At 39.8% G+C, this 21,770-nt stretch overlaps 2 protein-coding genes across 2 annotated transcripts; both read right to left on the bottom strand.

The window, feature by feature from the left end:
• Window positions 1-2,904: 2,904 nt before the first annotated feature.
• Window positions 2,905-3,831, bottom strand: LOC311606603 (olfactory receptor 1L6; the record flags this gene model as incomplete). Its single annotated transcript, XM_084797932.1, has 1 exon — window positions 2,905-3,831. The coding sequence occupies one exon, from the start codon at window positions 3,829-3,831 to the stop codon at window positions 2,905-2,907; it is 927 nt and encodes a 308-aa protein (XP_084654058.1).
• Window positions 3,832-16,749: 12,918 nt separating this feature from the next.
• LOC311606601 (olfactory receptor 1L6-like) lies at window positions 16,750-17,679 on the bottom strand (the record flags this gene model as incomplete). The annotated part of the gene is made up of 1 exon (XM_084797931.1): window positions 16,750-17,679. One exon carries the CDS (start codon window positions 17,677-17,679, stop codon window positions 16,750-16,752), a length of 930 nt encoding a protein of 309 aa, XP_084654057.1.
• Between the last annotated feature and the right edge of the window lie 4,091 nt (window positions 17,680-21,770).

Here is a 21,770-nt window from a genome sequence, read left to right as displayed (position 1 = left end):
TGTGTGTGTGTGTGTGTGTGTGTGCGCGCGCACCTGTGGGTGTACAGGTGTCTTCGTCTTCTCACCACGCTCCTATCTTTTTTTTTTAGAATAATAATATTTCAAATCTTGCTCCAGACACGAGGAACATATATCTTTCTCCTGCAGAGCTACCCCACTGCCCTCTTTAGATTTCATTAACTGTGAATAAGGAGTGGGGACCTGGAAGGAGATTATTTACCCTTCACATGACCTCACTCCAAGGAGACAGCCAGTCTTTCCTTCCACCAACCCCAGGGATCTCATTAAGAAGGGAGACTTGGGAGAACAGATCCTGTGGAACCTCAGGGTTCACAACTTTCTTCACATCTCAAATAATTAGTGGTTTGTTGCCACTGTGATTTTGAAGGAAACTGAGGTATATGGAGAGTGGTAGGCTGGGGGCCGCTGCCAGAGGATGTTTGGTTCTGTGGTTAAAACCCTAGGAGTGGAGATCTGAGATCCCTGTACTTAAAATCAGTCAATAAGAAGCTGTGATTTGGGGGGAAACTTATATTTCTCTAGATTTCAAGGTCTACGTCTAGACATTTACTAATATAAGCTATAAGAGAAGATTGCCTGGAGAATCGACAGCCTCAGAGATAAGAACATGCTCGTATAGTAACAGTCAACTGGGCACTTAGGTGACACTGTGTGCAGATGTTTAAGAGTGCAGTGTTCTTGATATTTTTCATCCTTTGACGTTATATTATAATTACATCATTCCCCTCTCTAGCACCTTCTATGCACCGCCTGCTCTTATTAAAATTAATGGCCTCTTTCAAAAAAAATTTGTTCACACTCATTCATAGATATACAGCTACAATCCTCTCAGTCTATAATGTTATTTGTATGTATATTTTCAGGGCTGACCAGTTGGTATTGGATAACCAGTTGGAGTAAGTACTCTTCCCTGGGGGAATACTATTTCTCTCACTCTCAGCATTCTTAGCTGCCCGTAGTTCTCTGTGTATGGCTGATTTCTTGTGAGTGATCCCTCTTCCAATATGTTAATACTGGAAATTAATATAGTTAATACATCTTCTAATAGCTAATATGTCTATTGGCATTTCATTGATAAGGTCATGTTCAGGCAACCATGTTGGTAAGACTTACTTCATGGGCATAGCTTCTCTGACATTTTTATCAGACCCAATATCACAACAAACTTCCTGTTCTTCTGGTTCTTCCAACCTTTTTGTCCCCCCCCCCTCTTCCGCAATAATTCTTTATATGTAGGCGATGTGTTACAGATGTACCAACTGGGACTGGGCTCCATAAGTCAGAATTTTGATCAGTTTTAGTTTCTGTAATGGTTCCCATATGGTGAAAAGAGAAATTTCCTCAATTGAGGGATGACAACTACACTTAATTGTGGGTAAAAGGATAAGTAAGTACTTAGAGTCTAACTAAGAATTATGGTGGTTTAGTAAAGTGGTAGCTGTAGGTTCTCATTCAAAATGTATGACAAATACTAGCTTAGAGCACTTGGCTAGCTTCTGGTGCTAGGCGTGGTTCCCATCTCTATGATTCAGTCTTAAGTCCAATTATAGAGGCGTTGGTTACAGCTAGGTATGTGTGCCACTACTACACCCTTATGGTTGCTCCCATACCATGCTGGCCATCGTTGTGACTCATAGGAGTGGTAGCTGCGTAGGGCTGCTGGTAGCTTCCTCCCTTTGGAAATATGCATGGCACCTTCTTGTACCATGACACTTGTCATTCAGGTCAAGTCCTTTTGTCCTGTGACTAAAGTGCATGGTGTCTTTAACAATAGGGACATACTTTCGACCTCTCGGGAGCAATGATGCGATATTTTGGGAGTCTCTTTGACAACTCAGATGAACAATTCAAAAAAAAAAAAAAAGGCTCCTCACGTCGGGTGTTGTGATTTTTTTTTTTATAGAGTATATGGTTCTTGGGTGGAGCATTGTCAGCCCAGATTGGAACTTTTAAATTTAAACTATATATAAAATTTATATGTAGACTTATGCCTGAAAATGGGCAGCTTAGATGCGGGTAGAGTCAACAGCCACATGCCAGTACAGGGTAAACAAGTCCTCAATAGTTCCTGTCATGTGACTAAGTCTGGCAGAGATATTTGGCCAGAAAGCCAAAGATGTACTTTATTTTTCTAGCTGTGATTTCATAACCAAAATTGAAGTAGCCTCCCAAAGCTCTACTTCGATGTTTATTGATTCTACATTTGTGTGAGTTTCACTTTACTGAAAATGCTGTGATCATTTCTTCATCTTTTGAAGCAACCCCTGTCAAATGGCAAGTCCCATTCCTTGACTACTTCCTGTAAGATGTTCTTTTCAACTACACTAAATCTGCATATATTCCCCACCTGAAAGCTAACAGTAATCTCTAGTTACTTGATTATGACATTATCAGAAGTATTAAAGTGCTATTCATCCAAAATAATCACTATACCACTGAGCATTAGACTTTTGATAAATACAGGTATCTGGTAGGATATGACCTGATATTAAACATGCATTTTGCAAAAACCATTACTAGAAACCAAATATTTTGTTTTTAAGTCAATGACTTCATTGGAGCCCAGTGCCACTGATGAGGGATATGTTTATGAAAATGTGTAGAAAGGAAGGATAATTTACTGATGTCTTAGATTATGTATCAAATATGATAATTCCCTGTTTTTATCTTTAAAACATTACTTGTGAGTTGTGTGTGCCTGTGTATGAGTATGCACACATTGGGTGGTGGTGCCCATAGAGGCCAGAAGAGGGTGTTGGTTTCATGGAGATGGAGTTACATGCCATTGTGAGACACCTGACATGGTTTCTGGAAACTGGACTCAAATCCTCTGCATGCTTTTAATTACTGCACCATCTGTCTAGTCCCGTTTTGATCGTCCTATTAGTGAACTCTGTCCATTAACTTCCTCAAACCTCTCTTCATATCTCTGTTCCTCAGGCTATAGATGAAAGGATTCATCATAGGAGTCACTACTGTGTACATAACAGTAGCTACCCGGTCTTTCACCACTGAGTACATGGACAGGGGCCTGAAGTAGACATAGATGACACTCCCATAGAACAGGGCCACTACAGTGAGGTGGGAGCCACAGGTAGAGAAGGCTTTCCACTTTCCTGCCGCAGAGGGGATCCTGAGCACAGTGACAATGATTCTCAGGTAGGAGAAGAGGATGCACAGGAAGGGGGTCACAATGACAGCCAGGGTCTCCGTCATGACTACGATCTGGCTGGAGGATGTGTCAGAGCAGGACAGCTTCAGCACAGGCTGGGTGTCACAGAAAAAGTGCTTAATGACATGGGAGGCACAGAACGAGAGGCGGGACATGAGGAGGACACGGAACAGGGCATGTAGATGGGAGATGGTGCAGGAACCCAGCAGCATGAGGAGGCAGCGCCGTGGCCTCATCACCACATCATAATGTAAAGGGTGGCAGATGGCCACCAGTCGGTCAATGGCCATGGAGGCCAGCAGGTAGCTGTCAGTGTTCCCAAAGGCCATAAAGAAGTACATCTGAACTAGGCATCCCACGTAGGAGATAGTCTTTGTCTCTGAGAGGAAGTTCACTAGCATCTTGGGCACAATGACTGTTGTGAAGCAGATGTCCATGAATGACAAGTTGCTGAGGAAAAAGTACATGGGGGTGTGGAGCCTGGAGTCAGAGCGGATGGCCAGGATGATGAGCACATTCCCCACCACGGTGACCAGGTACATGATAAAGAAGATGACAAAAAGGGGTTTCTGCATCCAGGGACTGGAAGAGAGACCCAGCAGGATGAAGTCCGAGCTGCTGCTGCTGTGGTTCTTCATCTCTCTGTTTCAGGATCCCTTTTACAGAAGTTGTAGGAAATATGTGAGAGGAAATTTCATCTGTATAGTCCCCTAACTTCAGGTTTGCTCAAAAATTTCATATTTGCTATGATTTTAAAGAATATTTTCTAAGAAGTGACAGAAAAATAAATTAAAAGAATATCTAACATAGAACCACAACGATACAACTCCGTTATTTACTAAATTACACACTGAAGGTCTCCTGTGCTTGGCTAGTAAGTAATACCTGTGTTACCTAATGTACCAGAGTTATTCTTATTTCTGTATATTTGTCTCAGGTGCCTTCTTGACCAGTCCCTTAGCCTACTCCTTTCCTTTTCAGAGTAAGAAGTTGTGTTTCTCTTGAACCCTTTTTTTTTCTTACAATGGCTCTTCATCAATGAGGTCCTCCCATCCATGTTCTTGACATAGTTTTGGAGATGGTGGCCAAAGCATGGAAAGTAGGCAAATGAACACTTGAATTCATCAATGCCCTTGAACTCTATAGAACTTGGATAAGATTTTTTGTATCTGCAGAAGAAATATTAATTAGCTTTTATTTAAATATTGTTTATACATTATAATCTTTAATTATAAACCCTTCCCCAAGAAAATCACTCAAGAGGAGTAATACAAGACAGTACCTATTCTACTGATAGTATGTTTTAAAATGTATTATTTTTCCTCTCTACAAGAACACGTTGAGACTAGATGAGCATATATATATATATATATATATATATATATATATATATATATATATATATTTTTTTTTTTTTTTTTGAGACAGGGTTTCTCTGTGTAGCCTTGGCTGTCCTGGACTCACTTTGTAGACCAGACTGGCCTTGAACTCACAGAGATCCGCCTGCCTCTGCCTCCCGAATGCTGGGATTAAAGGCGTGCGCCACCACGCCCAGCTTAGATGAGCACCATTATAAACCTGGAGTGGCAGGAATACTTGGAGTGGAAAGGTTTAATCAGAAATGATGGCCGAGTGATAAGGGAGTGGAGAGAGTGGAGGAAAGGTTAAATAAAACCAAGGATTAATGAAAAACTACATGGAAACCTCCTGTTTTGTGATTATATTAAAATGATAATTTAAAAATGTTTGAACAAAACCACCCTGAATATGTGGATAATGCTCCTCTCAGAAGCTAAGCATCATCAGTGAAAATCCCTACAGCCGGTGTGAGATCTGTCCATGCAAAATCTTGCTCAAAGAGGCCCCAGAGACCTCCCAAACAGTGCAGACAACGTCAACGTTCTTAATTTCCCACCAGAGCCAGACCATGAGACCATTTTGCTGAAAATGCTACATATTTACACTGAGCAGTAAAACTTGATCTGAAATGGAAGGCTCCTTCATTCTGAGCACTGTCCACATTGTTAGGAGTTGCTATGTAACAAGCTGCTACAGCAAAAGAATCACTAACAATGTTACTCAGTTTGGAGTCTATGACTTCCAGTGATAACCTGCCCAGTAATATACGGCTACCTGTGCAATGATGACATTGCTATTATGGGGTGCAACCAACTGCTTTCTGATTGGATTTGAAGCCCAGTATACAGAAGGGAACTTATGCCTTGTACTGTCAGTTTGTTGAGAGCCTGTGGCTAGGAAGGTCTTAGGCCATATGGGAGAACCTACTACTGTTGCTTTGCTAAACAGGCATGAGATCAAATTGCGTTCTTAAATCTATACATTTGTGCTGCTTCCAGACTTCATCAGAGAAGTTTCTTTTTGTAGCGGACAGTGGTTAATGAAAGGCTCACAGCTTGTCAAAGCGCAGAGTACAGATGAACGTGGAGTGATCTGCCTTAAACAGGCCATCTATTTCCCTCCCTCCAAAGTCAGGAAAAGTCACAGGAGATAAGGCAGAAAGAATGCAAGAGCCAAAGGTTGGAGCAAAGTGCTGTGAAACAATGCCTTACAGTTGTACCACAGACACCGTACCCTCGATGAAGCCGCGGTTACCTGTACAAAGAATAGAGCTGTTACATCATGCATTGGGTAGCAACTCATAAGGGGCTATCTGAAGCTAACGGGTACTGGGGAGGAGCCATTCTCTTCAATGGCGTAGCTAGGGATCCGTTTCTCATGTTCTGACAAGCAACATTCCATTCATACAAATCAACTAACTATTCAGCTCAGTGGGCCTCAAGTCAACGTATGAGAGGGCTTATTGTGAAGGAGAAACACTTCAGGAAGACAAGGGAAAGAAGAGAGGGAAGCAGAAGGGGAAAATGTCCAAAACTCGGTACACATGTGTGAAATTGTCAAAGGATTAAAAACAGGTTACTATGAAGTGCTCATGCTAAACATTCATGTAGTAACACTATGTTTAGTGTGTAAGAGTTCAGTCCACACTAATACTTAGGAAGCAAGTCAGAAGGATGGCAAGTGCTGGCACTGTTCAGGTACCTGGCTTGGATAATGGACTAAAACAGTACACAAGAGAAAGCTAAAGAAACATGGAGGCATAAATGTTAAAAAAAAAAAAAGGTGAGGTTGCCACCCTTTGCAGGCGATATGATTGTATACCTAGAAAACAGAAGACAGCAACTTGTAAACCAGCTAGACTTCACCAAGATGCTCAAATTCAGATAAGTCTAAAGGCATTAACAGAATGAGTTAAAAATGTAATTCAAGAAAATTCTAAATGACACAAAAAGGCCGAGAAATACTTGAGAATAAGCCTGAGGAAATGGAAGAAATTAGTGAGAGTTTTCTGACGAAAGTGTAACAGTGCAAAATTGAACATCGGAAAAAAAAAGTGGACATAAGGTATTTCTAAAAAGAAGAGATTTTGAGAACACGAATTCTGACATCATGAAAATTTAATGCATCTCTAATGAGACCCCAAGGGAATTTTTAATGGAATTTAAGAGAGTTGTGGTAAGATTTATCTAGAGGAGCAAATGCCTAAGAACAGACAAGATAATTCTGAAAAAAAAATGTAATAATGACAGAAACTGTTTAAATCATAAATTAAAGCATGTAAAATGAAATGAGTCACAACAGTCAGGGCATCCACAGAGAAACGGAATGAATGAATCACCATAATGAGCTACATACATCCGTATTTGCATGTAGAAAGAGATTTTGGTTGAGTCTTAATAAATAACAAGGATTCCTTTCATAGCAACAGAAAACACTAGAGTATTACACTAGTGCCATTTATGACAACTAGGTGAATATTTGGAAAAACAGGCTATCTATATAACTCACAGGTACACAGAAAATTCAGAAAAGTAAACTAAAAGAAAAATTCTAAATTGTGAGATAAGTTTTAGACACAAAGAAAGCAGGATATTTTGAGGTTCTAAATGGGATGTTAATCGGAGCTAAAAATGAAGTCTAGAAGACTGACAGGATACTATACTCTGAACATTGAACACTATGCTGGAAGGGATAGTGAGCAAAGCTAAAATACAAACCCCTGACCACAGAAAACGCCTGCATCACAGATACTCAAGAACACCTGATCATCCCCAGTGATCTCCAGAAAGCACTTCTGACTAATCAGCATTTCTTTTTGCATGCCTGAAGAGAAACAGGCCATCATGTGCAGTGGAGATGATTGGGTAAATCAGGATAATTTTTTTAGAACCCACACCAGGAATGAAAGCCTGTAGTACCATTTTTCCTTTTATTGAAATTAGATATATTTTTCACATAACATACCTGATTATGGTTTCCCCTCCCCACTTTCTCTCCCATCCAGATCAACCCTCTTTCTGTCTTTCATTAGAAAACAAAGAAGCTTACTTGTATTATTTATCCAATAACTGTACTTGAGGCATCTATCCTGCTGAAATAGTGCAAAGATTTGTGTATATATATATATTTTTTATTGTGTCAATCCTGTTTTTAATCAAACAAAACAAACAAGAACAAGTCAAAGAATACAAAGTCAGAATCACTAAAATATTCACCCAAATGTGAGTTATTGTATAAATTACTAAATAACTTATAGTGTATTCTTCTTCCTCAATATCATGTCAAGGATATAAAGTGGCTAGTAGCTACTAACATTTATTGGCACTCAGAATACAGCAAATATTTAATCAAAAAGACTTTTTATTTTTTTACATATACCTTTATATTAGTACACATTTATACAATACACTACCTATAGCAAGAAGAACCATGAAACAATCAGGAATTATATAACTGTTACATTCTTGGTGTTTTGGATATTTGTATTTGACAGCCTTGAAGAAAACATCTTTCCTATCTTGTTGTGGCTAAGATTCTGAGTATAAACCAATCTCTATCACATCTTGTCATTATCAACTTAAAACAACTATCAAGACCTAAAGACATCTTAAGATAAACAATTAATTAAAATTATTTTATGTTCTCCAAACCCTGAGAGGCAGACACTGTTACGTTGATTTTCACAAACAAAAAAGTAAGAGTTTGCCAAAGACGAGTAACTAACTTGGTAGATCCTGTGTTTGGAAGTGGTAGAGCTAGCCTCTGAACGCAGGCAGATCCTAGGACAAGCTTAAACTATTTCAGGATGAACTGGATTACTTTGTTACTGTACTATTTGCAATAGTGTGTTGTTTGAAAAAAGCAAGCGATAGAACAATGAATATGAACAATACAGTTTTTTTTTTTAAAACAAGGGGATCTGTTACGTGTGCACATGCATGCTTGTGCATGTTGCTTTCCTCTGGAATGAGATTAGAAGGCTGGAGCCTTCATGTAAAACAATGAATCTATGTTTTTTTTTTTTACATTGATTTTTTTTAATTCAAAAGGTGAAATTATCGGATAGTTTATTTCCCAGAGAATTATGCACAATTCCCTCTTCATTGGCTTATATCCACTCTATAAATACATTTGGGGGTCATATTACCCATAATTCTTATCTCTCCCAGACTGGAAGAGAAGATTGTGTCTTTCTGTGTATGAGAGTTTGCTTTTGTACTTATGAGAATTATCATAGATTCTGAAGTGTGAGATGCTGAACTGGGGTTTAGGAAGATTGAAAGTTATAACATATATTCTCAACTTGAGGAGACCACCACTCATTCTATTATTAGAAATACCAATTTTTAACTTGTAGATTTCTCCTTTCACTGTGGTTTTTAAGCTCTCTTCTGGAACGGTTTTCCATTGTCAACACAAGCCACGCAGTTACTATTGAACCTTAAACTGGCAGTCTCTCTTCCTGTGGTGTTTCTTAAGGGAAGTAGCTTAGCCTTATTTAACGGTCAGTATATTTCCTCATGCCTCAGATGCCTTTGGTTCACCAGTTCACTTCCATATAGATAATGATATGTACAGATGTGTGATATTTGTGTGTGTGCATGCTTATATATGCACATATTCTATTTATACTTTGCCTACCCTTTCTTTTTAGAGACTCAAAGACAGTGAGGCATTGACAAATCCCTCTACACATGGATATTATTATTGTTCTCAAAGAAAACTAGGGAAATGGTATGTTGCTTATGGGTTTTTGTTTTCAGTTAGAAGATGAGGAAGGTGAGGAAACAGAAAGCATTTTCAGTCCTTTTAAATTCAGTGTCTCACATGTATATACATATAAGTATATATCATATATACATCTAGGAGATATGTGAAATAGACTATTTCTGTATGTCTCCATAGGAATTTTCTAGTTTTGAGACATTTCCATTCTCAAGTTGGCTTTCTTACCCTTGGATAGCCTGCATTGCCCTTTCAGCTGCTTGCAGGTGCAAGGAAGGTATATATAAACTGTAGTCCTTGAAGGAATGCAGGCAGCTCAGTGGACTGGACAGGTTCTATGCTATCCTTTGTCTTATCCTTACTGTAACATTATGATGCGAGCACCACTTCTGCATTCTCTAAAGAGACCAAAGTTCAGATTTACAGAGCTGGTGAGGGGTATACCTAATACTCAACCTCAGGTAGTCCCTGATCTAAATTCCACATTTTAAACCATTCTCCTCACCTTTCCCAAGCCTGCACGTGTTCAGAGAATTAAGCCTCCATCAATATACATGTAGGTGTTCTCTTACCTCTGAGTTCCTCAGGGCTTCAGACTGACTGCTCCTTGTGTCCTATAATTTGTCCTGGATTTTTCTTGGGCTTGGGCCGTTAGATCTCAGCCATCTGCATCATTTCCAGACTTATGACAATGGTGGTGTAGAGCACCCTCGAAGAGACACATTCTGCTTAGAAATTTTGCTGGGTCCCCTTCTCAGCGTTGAAATCATCCTCTTCTGCCTTGTTTTATTTACATGTTTGAAGAGGTCTGTAGCGCATTTCTTTCAGCATCATAAAAGTTAGGATCTTCGTCCAATTTTATTGCCTACCTATCTTTATTTTCAAGCTTTCCAGGGAAGCCTTAAACCCTCAGACTCCGTATCCAACGCAATACACCTGTCTTCAGCCAACTCTATTCTTTCTACTCTATTTCTTGTTTCTGTTTTTCTTCTCCACACCACTAGCTTCCTAACTGCATGGCTCTGTCTTTCTCAATCATCCAAGAATTAAAATTAAGAGATATCAGTTGTATTGATTAATACGGAGTTTATCTGTAATCAGACAGAAGTTGTAAGTGCTACTGATAACACATAAAGAACACACATTGCCCCCTGCACCATAAGGCAGTGTGGCTTCTCAGAGACCATTACTTGACTGGTAGCCACAGCTCTTTAATTTATGTGGTATCCGCCTCTGTCACTTTTGTTTCAAATAATTGCAATTGCCTGATTCCCACAATTACAGAAAAAAAAATGGGCTTAAAATCTTTGAAGGCTATCGAGTCCCTTGGGGGAAGGTCTCTGATTTAGAAAAATTTCCCACCATTAGCTCAGATTGGTCTTCCTATGTTTGCTGGATAATGACGTAAGAATTCCACTCACAGAGATATACTTAAAAAAAAAAACCACAACACTTCATGTTCCAGGCAATTGAAATTAAGTTTGGAGAACTGAAGTGCCCAGGCATGTTCTGCAGAGTTCAGTCCAGAATGGGTTCTCATGAGCCCTGCAGTGCCTCCACCGTCTTAGTCTCCCCACCCAGTTTTATGGAGAATGCTATCTAGCTGTAGCATGGGCGATGTGCCCTTCAAGGCTGTTGGTGCTTCAAGGGTCTGATATTTGATCAATGTTCAATATCATAAGATGAACAGAGAAAGGTTGTGCTTCCTGGCTTTTCAGATGCTATAGAGAAAAACAGGTCAGAAAAGGGGGAGAAAGATAAGGTGTTCCCACTGTTAGTGCGGCCAAAGACCCTGTAGACTGCTTACCTGTCAAGGGAAGATCAGGGTCACAACTAGGCTTGGATGCCTACCAGGTAGTTAATAGTAGGCTCAGAATCGCTGAAGAAAGAACATTCTAAACTGCTTATTAGTCTCAGAGATGTGAAGACTTTCCTACTGTGGGAGTTGGTGTTAGAAACGGAAACCCAGGGCCAGTCTGTCTGCATGCCAGAGCCCTTGAGAGGTTTGGCCCCGAAGGTGTCCCAGGAGGGAAGGACATTTTGATACTCTGAGCTGAGGGAAATCCTGTTCATACTACAATGTATTTGCATATATATATTTATTTATTCAGTGTGGGACTTTGTTTGAATATTTTATTTTTATAATATTTTTATTGATTATTTGGAAATTCAACATCATGAATCCTGAGTACCCTAATTTCCTAGTCCTCCTAGGGTCTACTCCACAAATCATGAGTCCTCCCTCCAAATAAAAGAAGGAGAAAAAGAAAATCAAACAAGTCCAACTCATGTTGCCAGTGTACTCACTAGCCTGTGGTCAGATTCCCGATGGCCAGCTCCTTAAAGAAAACTGAATCCTTCCCCACCCTCACCCTCACCAGGAGCCATAAGGTACGGAGAGATACACTTGAGCATCCTTATCACAATGTTTAAGAGTTCTCTTCTATGGCTGTTACTCTTTTTTGAGTGGGGAAAGGGGTTGTCACAAAAGTCTTCTACATCCATCTTTTTCAACTGTGATTCTGCAGCCATAGCAAAAGCGACGGACACAATCATGGGCCATAGACACCATCACAGCCCTCAGTGGCAGCACAGGACAAGGACATCAACATGACCTCGGTAGTAACTTGGGCCATGGACAACAATACAGGTCCTAGTTAGTGTAGGACCATGAACAGCCACACAAACCTCCAGCTTCAACATGGCCTGTGGCAGCAGACCGCGGATACCAAAGTGGCCTCCATGGGCAGCATAGACCATAGAGGTCTTTTTAGGATGTCCAATCCAGAAAACAAGATAGTCTTTATCTTGGAATCCTGTTATTTCTAAGAATCAGGGTGATCATGCATATGGGGCAGAGAGAGAGAGAGAGAGAGAGAGAGAGAGAGAGAGAGAGAGAGAGAGAGAGAGAGAGAGAGAAGAGAGAGCTGCTGCACACCACCCTATTGGAGACACATTTACCCATCTACCACACGTTCATCATGGTTGCATCTCCAGTTCCACTTTTCTTCATTGCTTATTGACTGTTCCACTGCTCCATCTTTCCCACCTCTCCATCTCATATTCATTTGTCATAGTGGCATTGGAAACTGCAGTGTATCTCACACACACACACACACACACACACACACACACACACACACACACTATATATATATATATATTTTTTTTAATGTAAATATTCATTGCCATGCATCGTTGGTCTGGTTTAAGGTGTCTGACTTCTGAGATACCATAAAGACTAGACCATCACTGAGACATCTCAGATACCCTTCTGCTGTCCAGAATCAGGATGGACATGTGAATAAGTGGGTCTAGGACTGGCCCTACTCAGTAATGACCTCTGGTTGAGCAGATTAGGCTCCTCCACTCACTCCAGCAGCTCACAGATAGAGTAGGTGTTGTGGTGAACTGACACAAAGTGCTGGATATGTCCAGATGGTAGGTGGGTTTGTCAGCACATACATGTAGTCCTGTCTCATTGGATGGTATTTTTTTGTGATAAAGTCTCTATTTACCCCAGTTGGAATCAGACTACACAACCAAGGAAGGCCTTAACTTCTGATCCTCCTGCCTCTGTTTCTTACCTTCCATGATTACTGTTAGGATGCTTGGCTCGTGTGCTGTTGGAGATCTGACCTGGATTTTCCTGTATGCTGTTTAAGTTCTCTACCAACTGAGCTATCTCCCCATCTTCTGCAGAAGAAATGAGAAAGTTACAATTAGTTTTCAGATTCACAGGCCTTATACTGTTCCTATATAAGTAAAGATCATTTGGTACTTAGAATTGTGCAAATAGAACTCTTCCAATTGATATTAATTTGGTCCATGAATTTTGGCAAGATAACCAGATGATAAATTTGTTTTCCCCCCATCATTATCTGCTTAGGTCAATACAATTGGTTGCTTCTGTTTCCTTTGCCTCAAATGCTGACACCACAACAATCATATAGCTGTTGGTCATTTGTCCCTGCCTTCTTGAATTTGGGGATTTATGGACATGTTTTGTTGTATTATTGTTGATGTGTATTGTAGTTATATTGTTTCATGAGATCACCGAGGGTGACTTAAAAATCTAAGATATACCCAATGTCTGAAACATCTCACAATGAAAGTTCCCAAGAAAGAGAAGAGACAAGTTAGGGTAAAAAGGTATTTAATCTAAATTTTTCCAAATGTGAAGGAAATATCTGTAATTAGGTCTTAGAGCCAAGATGAGTACAAATAAATTCACACGCAGAACAACAGCCAGATACAAATAAAGAATAAATCTGGTGAAGCAAAAAACAAAACAAAACAAAACAAAACAACCCCCCCCAAACCCTTGAGAACAAAGCTAGGAATGATGGCTGATGGCTCTAATGATGGCTGGATCACTGTCCTTTCCCTGTCCCATAAGGCTCAGGGGACACTGGAGAAGAGGACCTGAAAGAAGGTAGGAGCCAGGGGATGGGGAAATGTATGGCAAAAAAATGTCCTAAATATGACATTGCTACTGAGCTATGAACACTCTGCAGCCATGATTGTCTGCACCAGATCTGCATACATCAACATCTTGTCATGGATGGGAGCGATGTTCACAAAGCCACAACTCTTTTTGAAGGGCTATTGGTAGTTAACAGTTTGGGGAGAAGTGGTGCCATTTTCCTCCATGGGGTAGCCACCGATTAGTGGACCTTGTGCTAGTAAATAAACTTCCATCTGTATTCAGATGGAAACTCTAATTAAATTTAGTAGGTTAAACATGAAAATAAAACAACCAAAAAATAAACAACAATAACAAACAAACAAACAAAAAACCCAAACCTAAACAAACCAAACTGTGAGTAGTGGGGCAACATTGGGAAGAAGGGTTTCAGTGAGAGAAAGTGTAATATGACAGAGGTGAATAGGGGATAAAAATAAGTAAAATTCATTATATAAATATACTGCCCTGGCAAGCAATAAACATACTTTAAAAAGAGAACGGTATCTTATTTCTCTTTAGAAAAATACATTCCTAGGAATGGAACATGAACACAAACCCCAGTAACTGACATCATCACCTCACCCTCTCACCCCGATTGACCCTCTCAAGCCATTTCCCTTTCCAATCTCTTTTACAAACTCATCAACATCAATGGCTGGCACATAACTAAAACCAGTGGTTAATGTCCCAGGCTTACTTGCTTAAACTCTAATCAAAGTTTGACGCTGGTTAATAGTCATGGCATCTTAAAATTCTTTTCTTGACTTTTATGGTTATTCGTTAAGGTTTAAAATAGCCCTTCCTAATGCCTTTTTAAATATGGCTCTTCAATGGTGGAAATTCCTTGCACCCGTCCTCATGTCCTCTTTATCTCTCAGGCTACACAGCATTTTTACTATTTAGAATTTGTTTTATTAAATTGGAGAATATATTCAATGAACTGAATTTTCTGCTTTGGTATCAAGCCAAATTTCTGATATTAATGCGTATGCAGTGATCTGGTCCTTTATTTATCTGATATTCTTCCTTTTAAAGTTTTCTCATCAAAGGACACACATTTAGTAGTTTTCTCCTACTGTATTCAATCAGCCTCTGTGGTGAAAAGAGCAGATAGCAAGGAGCTCTGTAGTCTGTTCTCAAAGGCTATGAGGAAGCTTTCTATTCAGTTTTTGGTTTATCAAAAATCTTCATAAAAATATTCAGCGACTACTTTATCACTGCACTCACTTCTCCTGGATTTTTCATGGGAAATGGCCTCTTGTTCTGATAGTGATGACATCCCAGATCCTACTAAGAAATCAAGGACTTAGAAGAACCAGGCTGGGTGCTCATAGTACCTACAGATCTGTGTTATGATTGTATAATATTTAGAATTCCTTTTAGTTTCAAATTTTGGAACTATAAGACTTTTCACAAAAAATCTTGATTTCCCAGTTTCTACATATTTCTTGAGCAGGAAAAAAAGGGTCTGGTGCTATGTGAGAGTAAGTAAGTAATAAAAGCAAATGTGATAGAAGCCTGGCATAGTGGTGCACATATACAAGGGAGGAGGACCATGAATTTGAGGTAATCTATCTTGGGCTACATAATGAGTTCATGGACAGCTTGAACTGCATAGTGTGACCTCCCTTACACACACCTGCCACATGTGATGGTGCCAGGAGTCAGAGAATTTATTTAGGTTTATAAGCTATGGTAAGTTAGAATAAATTATTTATTTAGTATATTCTAGCAGTTTTTCACATTCCAAAAAAGACCTACTGACCTAATTTAATATTTAGCGTGAGAACACCATGGCAAACAATTAAAGGTAGTGGGCATGTTTTGCCTAGCATCTCAAAGCCAAATGACTAAGGTCAGGCTGCTTACACAAATATGAAGGCCATTGAAAATGGAATTTCTTTTCTGGCCCACCGGATACTTTCTTAGATTTCTGAATGGACACAGAACAACAATTGGAGAGAGCTTTAACTATTTTCCCACCAAGTCTCCCATTTGGAAACAGCTTATCTATAAAAGCCTTGCCTTCTTCACATACAATGCTGAACTTCTTGAACCCCACCTTAATGAGAGGCAGCCTAGTACACAAATAAATAAGGCTTGCTTTAATTAATTTAATTTGGCCATGATGATTTGTCTTTTTCCTCCCACCTTTGGGATTAAGAGCCATGTGGCATAAATAAGAATTAAAGCTTTGCTTTTAAGATTGCAAGACTTTGGAGTTGTTTATTTGTACAGCACAACCTTGCTTGTACCCTGCCTGATACACTGACCTCCCATGAAGTAAGCTTTGGGAGGATTCTTGACATGTAGAGAAACCAAGAATTAAGAGCAATGGAAGAAGAGCTGTGTCCTGAGAATCCAGTCATGGAACTAATGGTGGAACCCGGGTGAGATCTGTAAATATTTTTGCAGTTTCTCCCTTTCCAACTTTATTCTCCTTATTCTTAAATTGAACAACCCACACCTACTGCCTTCCTCACCGTCTCTCAGATGTGCCACCATGTTATCATCGTCTATACAATGAAATCTCTCCACCATCTCAAATGTGCTGCTCTTTTCCATCACCTTTGAATCTCTCTCTTTTTTTTTTTTAGTGGGGAGGGCCTATGTTTAATCTGCCTTTAGAATGACCTCAGTTCATTAGTTCAGGATGTATTTCCCAATTTCTCCCTAAGATCACTTAGTTTATTCTACTGAACACGGATCAATTTATAATTCTCAGGTTTGAGGACATAGATAAGCTTATTGAAGATACAATTACCAATCTATTGAGTATGGCAAACATTCCGAAATCTGGATTCCTGCAGCACGTAGCCTGAGAATGAACATGTATTTGGTCAAGATGGTGGGCAGAAGCAAGTGTCTCACTTCCAGATCAGTGATGCTGGTATTCAACGTTACCCTTTGCTAGTTCATAGAGTATCATCCACAGATGTATAGAAAGAGAGTAGCCTGATGATGTCTTAGGTGTCTCAATTATATGTTTCACAACTTGACATTTCTATGAGTGAATATAGTCTTTCAACTTCCTCAAACCTCTCTTCATATCTCTGTTCCTCAGGCTATAGATGAAAGGATTCATCATAGGAGTCACTACTGTGTACATAACAGTGGCTACCCGGTCTTTCACCACTGAGTACATGGACAGGGGCCTGAAGTAGACATAGATGACACTCCCATAGAACAGGGCCACTACAGTGAGGTGGGAGCCACAGGTAGAGAAGGCTTTCCACTTTCCGGCCGCAGAGGGGATCCTGAGCACAGTGACAATGATTCTCAGGTAGGAGAAGAGGATGCACAGGAAGGGGGTCACAATGACAGCCAGGGTCTCCGTCATGACTACGATCTGGCTGGAGGATGTGTCAGAGCAGGACAGCTTCAGCACAGGCTGGGTGTCACAGAAAAAGTGCTTAATGACATGGGAGGCACAGAACGAGAGGCGGGACATGAGGAGGACACGGAACAGGGCATGTAGATGGGAGATGGTGCAGGAACCCAGCAGCATGAGGAGGCAGCGCCGTGGCCTCATCACCACATCATAATGTAAAGGGTGGCAGATGGCCACCAGTCGGTCAATGGCCATGGAGGCCAGCAGGTAGCTGTCAGTGTTTGCTAAAGCTATGAAGAAGTACATCTGAACTAGGCATCCCACGTGGGAGATAGTCTTTGTCTCTGAGAGGAAGTTCACTAGCATCTTGGGCACAATGACTGTTGTGAAGCAGATGTCCATGAATGACAAGTTGCTGAGGAAAAAGTACATGGGGGTGTGGAGCCTGGAGTCAGAGCGGATGGCCAGGATGATGAGCACATTCCCCACCACGGTGACCAGGTACATGATGAAGAAGATGACAAAAAGGGGTTTCTGCATCCAGGGACTGGAAGAGAGACCCAGCAGGACGAAGTCCGAGCTGCTGCTGCTGTGGTTCTTCATCTTCTTATCTCAGGATATGTTTTAGAAGATTTTGAGAGTGATGTGAAGGACCAATTGATCAAAAACAATGTCTCTGCTACCCTCTGGCCTGCAGTGAAATCCCACTGCAATGAGAATATGTTTTGTTAATGAAATCAAACAAATAATAAAACAACAGTAACAGCAAACAAGCAGTAAGTTGAAAAATTCTAAACTGTCTCTTAGAGGATGAAAGTTCTTTCATTGTGAGATGCTTCTTCTGTTGCTTAGCACGATGGAGTTCTTCTAATTGCCCCATCTGAATATGTATGTATGTATGTATGTATGTATGTATGTATGTATGCATCTATCATCTATGTGTGTGAATATTTATTCAGAAATCATATATATGTATATGTGTGTGTGTGTGTGTGTGTGTGTGTGTGTGTGAGTGTGTGTGTATTTCTTGACCAACTCCTTAGCTTCCATTTCTTTTCTTCTTAGCTTCCATTTCATGCTGGTTTTAGAGACTGAGGTGCTGATCTCTCTGAGTCAGGATGCTCTGCTTCAAGCCTTCTGTCTCCATGAGATCCTCTCCCTAAAGCTCTTCTCTCCAGAATTCTGAAGTGGTGGTGATGATGATATGGATAGTATAGTAGTGCAGGTCTAAATTAGTTAATGGTACTTACTAGACACACATGAGATAAGCACCCATAGTGCCTCAGAGAAAACCCGACTAATGCTTAGTGCATTCATTGAAATACTAAAGTATGGATTTTTTTTATTGGGAACTTTGGAGCCAGTTATCCCCCTCAATATAGAAATATTATCACAGGAGTGACTTGCATTACTGAAATTAACCACTTAAATTTGTTTCTTTTTTTTTATTTTTAGCAAGCAAACTCATGCTTTCATGTAACCATTTAAATACTACAATAACATAAAATTTAGAATCTTAAAGCCCTTATCTACCAATATCGTATATGTTTAAAGGCAAGAATGCCCCATTATCACTTCTAATCTACTTTGCTCAAGTGGTATGTTAAGCTGATGACAACTGAAAACTGCAGAAATAGGATGCATGGTAGGTGTCCAACAATGGATGATTAGATAAAAGAAAGCTGTGTATGTACATCAGAAAAACAATATCATATAATTTGCAGGAAACTGGGTAGAACTGGAGATAAGCCGGGCACAGAATGCCAGGTACTGCATATCTTCATATATGAGCTCAGGGAAAAAAGAAGGCATAAAATAGACGAAGGCTACAAGGGAACTAGAAGAGCAACAGATAAACGAGAGGGCAAAGGATTGGATGATGGCCAAATTAGATCCTGTGCATGTATGAAGATGTCACAGTGAAACCCATTATTTTATACAATCAATATACTCTAGTGAAACACTAAGAAAAAGGGACACAACATAAGCAAAGATGCGATTGTTATTTTTTTTAAAAAGCAACTTGAGTGTGTCTTAAGGAAATGAAGATAGTCACCTAAAAACCATGTAAAGACTTTGGAAGATTTCAACAATCTGTCTAGCTATTAGCTAAATATGAAAAGGCTCATACTGTTTCTATTTTTTGAGATGGGGTCCAGGTGTGTACCCAAGATTGACCGTGGGACCAGTCATCCTAGGCTGCCAGAGAAGTTATCACCTCCCTGCCTCCACTCTTCAAACTCTGAGATTACAGGTATATGCTATTAGACATGGCAAGAAAATATTTATACTCTGCTCATATTAGAAAACTCATAACAGAGAAAAGTGTTTTATTTGAAAATGACCAGAAAACCCTCAGGGACTGTAAAGGACAATCTCAATGAAATAAAATTTAAAAACCAATATAAATGGGAGACAAAGAAGACCAATTCATGAAAATCATAAGAGAAATAATACTTTGTATAGTGAATACATGCTAATAAAAATTAAAAGAACATTTTAAAATATATTCTTATGACTCAAGATTATGTTGTCTCTGACAAAATCAGATGGCTAGTGCCCACAACACTTTAATCACTATTCAACCTATTCCACACACTGTGGTTGTATGTATGTTAAATGCCTTTTAAATCATATTTCCCATTTGACTACACAATGCTTACATGTGCAGGGGCATTGCTACATGAGCTTCACATATGTTGATTATTTCCATCTTCACAGTACCTGGAGCGTTTCCCTTACCTGCTGTGGCATCTTCACTGTTTTGTTCACATGGCCTCTTCTTTCCTCACTTCCTGGAAGAGAACATTCAGTGGACCACTCATTCTAGGATGCAGATTGCACTCTTTAGGAGCTCAGGGCAGTGCCTAGGATTGCATTTTATAGAGGAAGTACTTCAAATGTTTGACCTAAGGAACAAAACGGACTCTCTCTCTCTCTCTCTCTCTCTCTCTCTCTCTCTCTCTCTCTCTCTCTCTCTCTCTCACACACACACACACACACGTATGCCCAGATGCACACACACACATATTGGTAAAAACAGAAAAGGAAGACAAAGTAAAAGGAGAAAGATGGGGAAGCAGAGGCAACAACAGTATCCAGCATGGGGGGCATGGGGAGATCATTTGAACACATTGAAACTAACGTCCTGTTTTCAAAGATACTCTTCCCCCTCCAGCCTGCCTACCTATGTAGGTGACAGAGGAGATCAAGGTTTAAGACATGGCCAGCCAAGTGGCAAAGACCAACCTCTCAGTCTCTGAAGAAGGATTCCTGAAATGTTAATCTGGATTCAGATATGTGCTTTTCCCACCTACACTGGGGACTGGTAGTATAAAAAGAGACCCAGGGGCCTGTCCTGTTTCATGCCAGAACCCCAGAAGAATTGCCCCTGGGATCTTCCCAGGAGGGAGAGCATCACTGTGAGGAACATGAACTCCAGAGTACAGCTTCTCACACTGAGGAAATTAATTAGTACCATGCAGAAGCAAGGTGGAGGTGATCTTGTGCACACTCATGCACTCTGAAGGCTTGCATGTGGTGTGTGTGTGTGTGTGTGTGTGTGTGTGTGTGTGTGTGCACGTACTTAGGTTTTTTTGAGGCTCTGTGTCTGGTTGTAGAACGTCATTTAGCTACACGTGTCACTGGTGTTATAGTGAGGGAATAAAATAGTTTCTGGTGTCTAGGTTCTTACCTTGGATCTGCCTTACAAGCCGCATAATATTTCTTGTACCTTAACCTTTTAGGATTCAAACTTGTTTTGTTTACTTAAAACATTTTACATATATTCATATTATTACACATATATAAAATAAACTATATATAGCAAGAAGAACTGTGAAACAATCAGGAATTGTATTAATGTTACATTTATAGTGTTTTGGCTATGTGTATTTGCCCACCTTGAAGAAAACATATTTCCTATCTTGGTGAATCTAAAATTATGAATGTAAATCAATATCTATCATATCTCATCATTATAAACTTAAAACATCTATATAGACCTAAAAAGTCTTTATCACTGAACAACCAAGCTTAGTTGTAAAACTAAGCTATCTGGTCTTCAACCCCATCATAGACTTGAGAAGAAATAAAATTAGTTCCTGAATAAACCCGAAGGGCACAGCAGCTTCCAAAGTGAAAAAAATGACAGAGACAGTTTGCTGCTGAACAGTCACTCAAAACTCTCTATAATGTTGGAGCATCATCTTCAACCTTCTGGCCTATTATATCTGACAGACATAGTTGTGAGGCAGGAACTGTTGAGAACTTACCCTGTCTTGGCAGAGTTTGTCTCTTGACTCTGGATGCATCCAAGCTTACCTATTTTTAGGCAGAATTTTGGCCGCATCAGAAATGATGACATTTTGTCCAGTGGTTTGTTTTCCACATTTGAAGCCATTTCTGTAAGGAGGTTCATTGATGCTCATTGTGTTCTTTGCAGTAGGCTGGGTGTGGCCAGGACTTAGCCTGTCTTATTGTTGAAGAATCCTTAAAACAATAAAAGTATCATTAAATGCCATATTCTGTATGACTCTGAGGTTTTTGAAGACCTTATCTAACTATTTTACCTTATCTATCTATAGAATCATATCTATTTGTTATACCTAGGATGTATAGTCTCATAATAAAAGTAGACTAGTAATTGATATGACCATGATTTGATCAACTAACAATTAACTTGTATAACTTAC

Source organism: Acomys minous (genome assembly GCF_964271855.1).
Source record: "Acomys minous genome assembly, chromosome: 10".
Taxonomy (NCBI): Eukaryota; Metazoa; Chordata; class Mammalia; order Rodentia; family Muridae; genus Acomys; species Acomys minous.
Note: the sequence above shows the minus strand (reverse complement) of the source record. Positions and strands in the feature narration are given on the sequence as shown.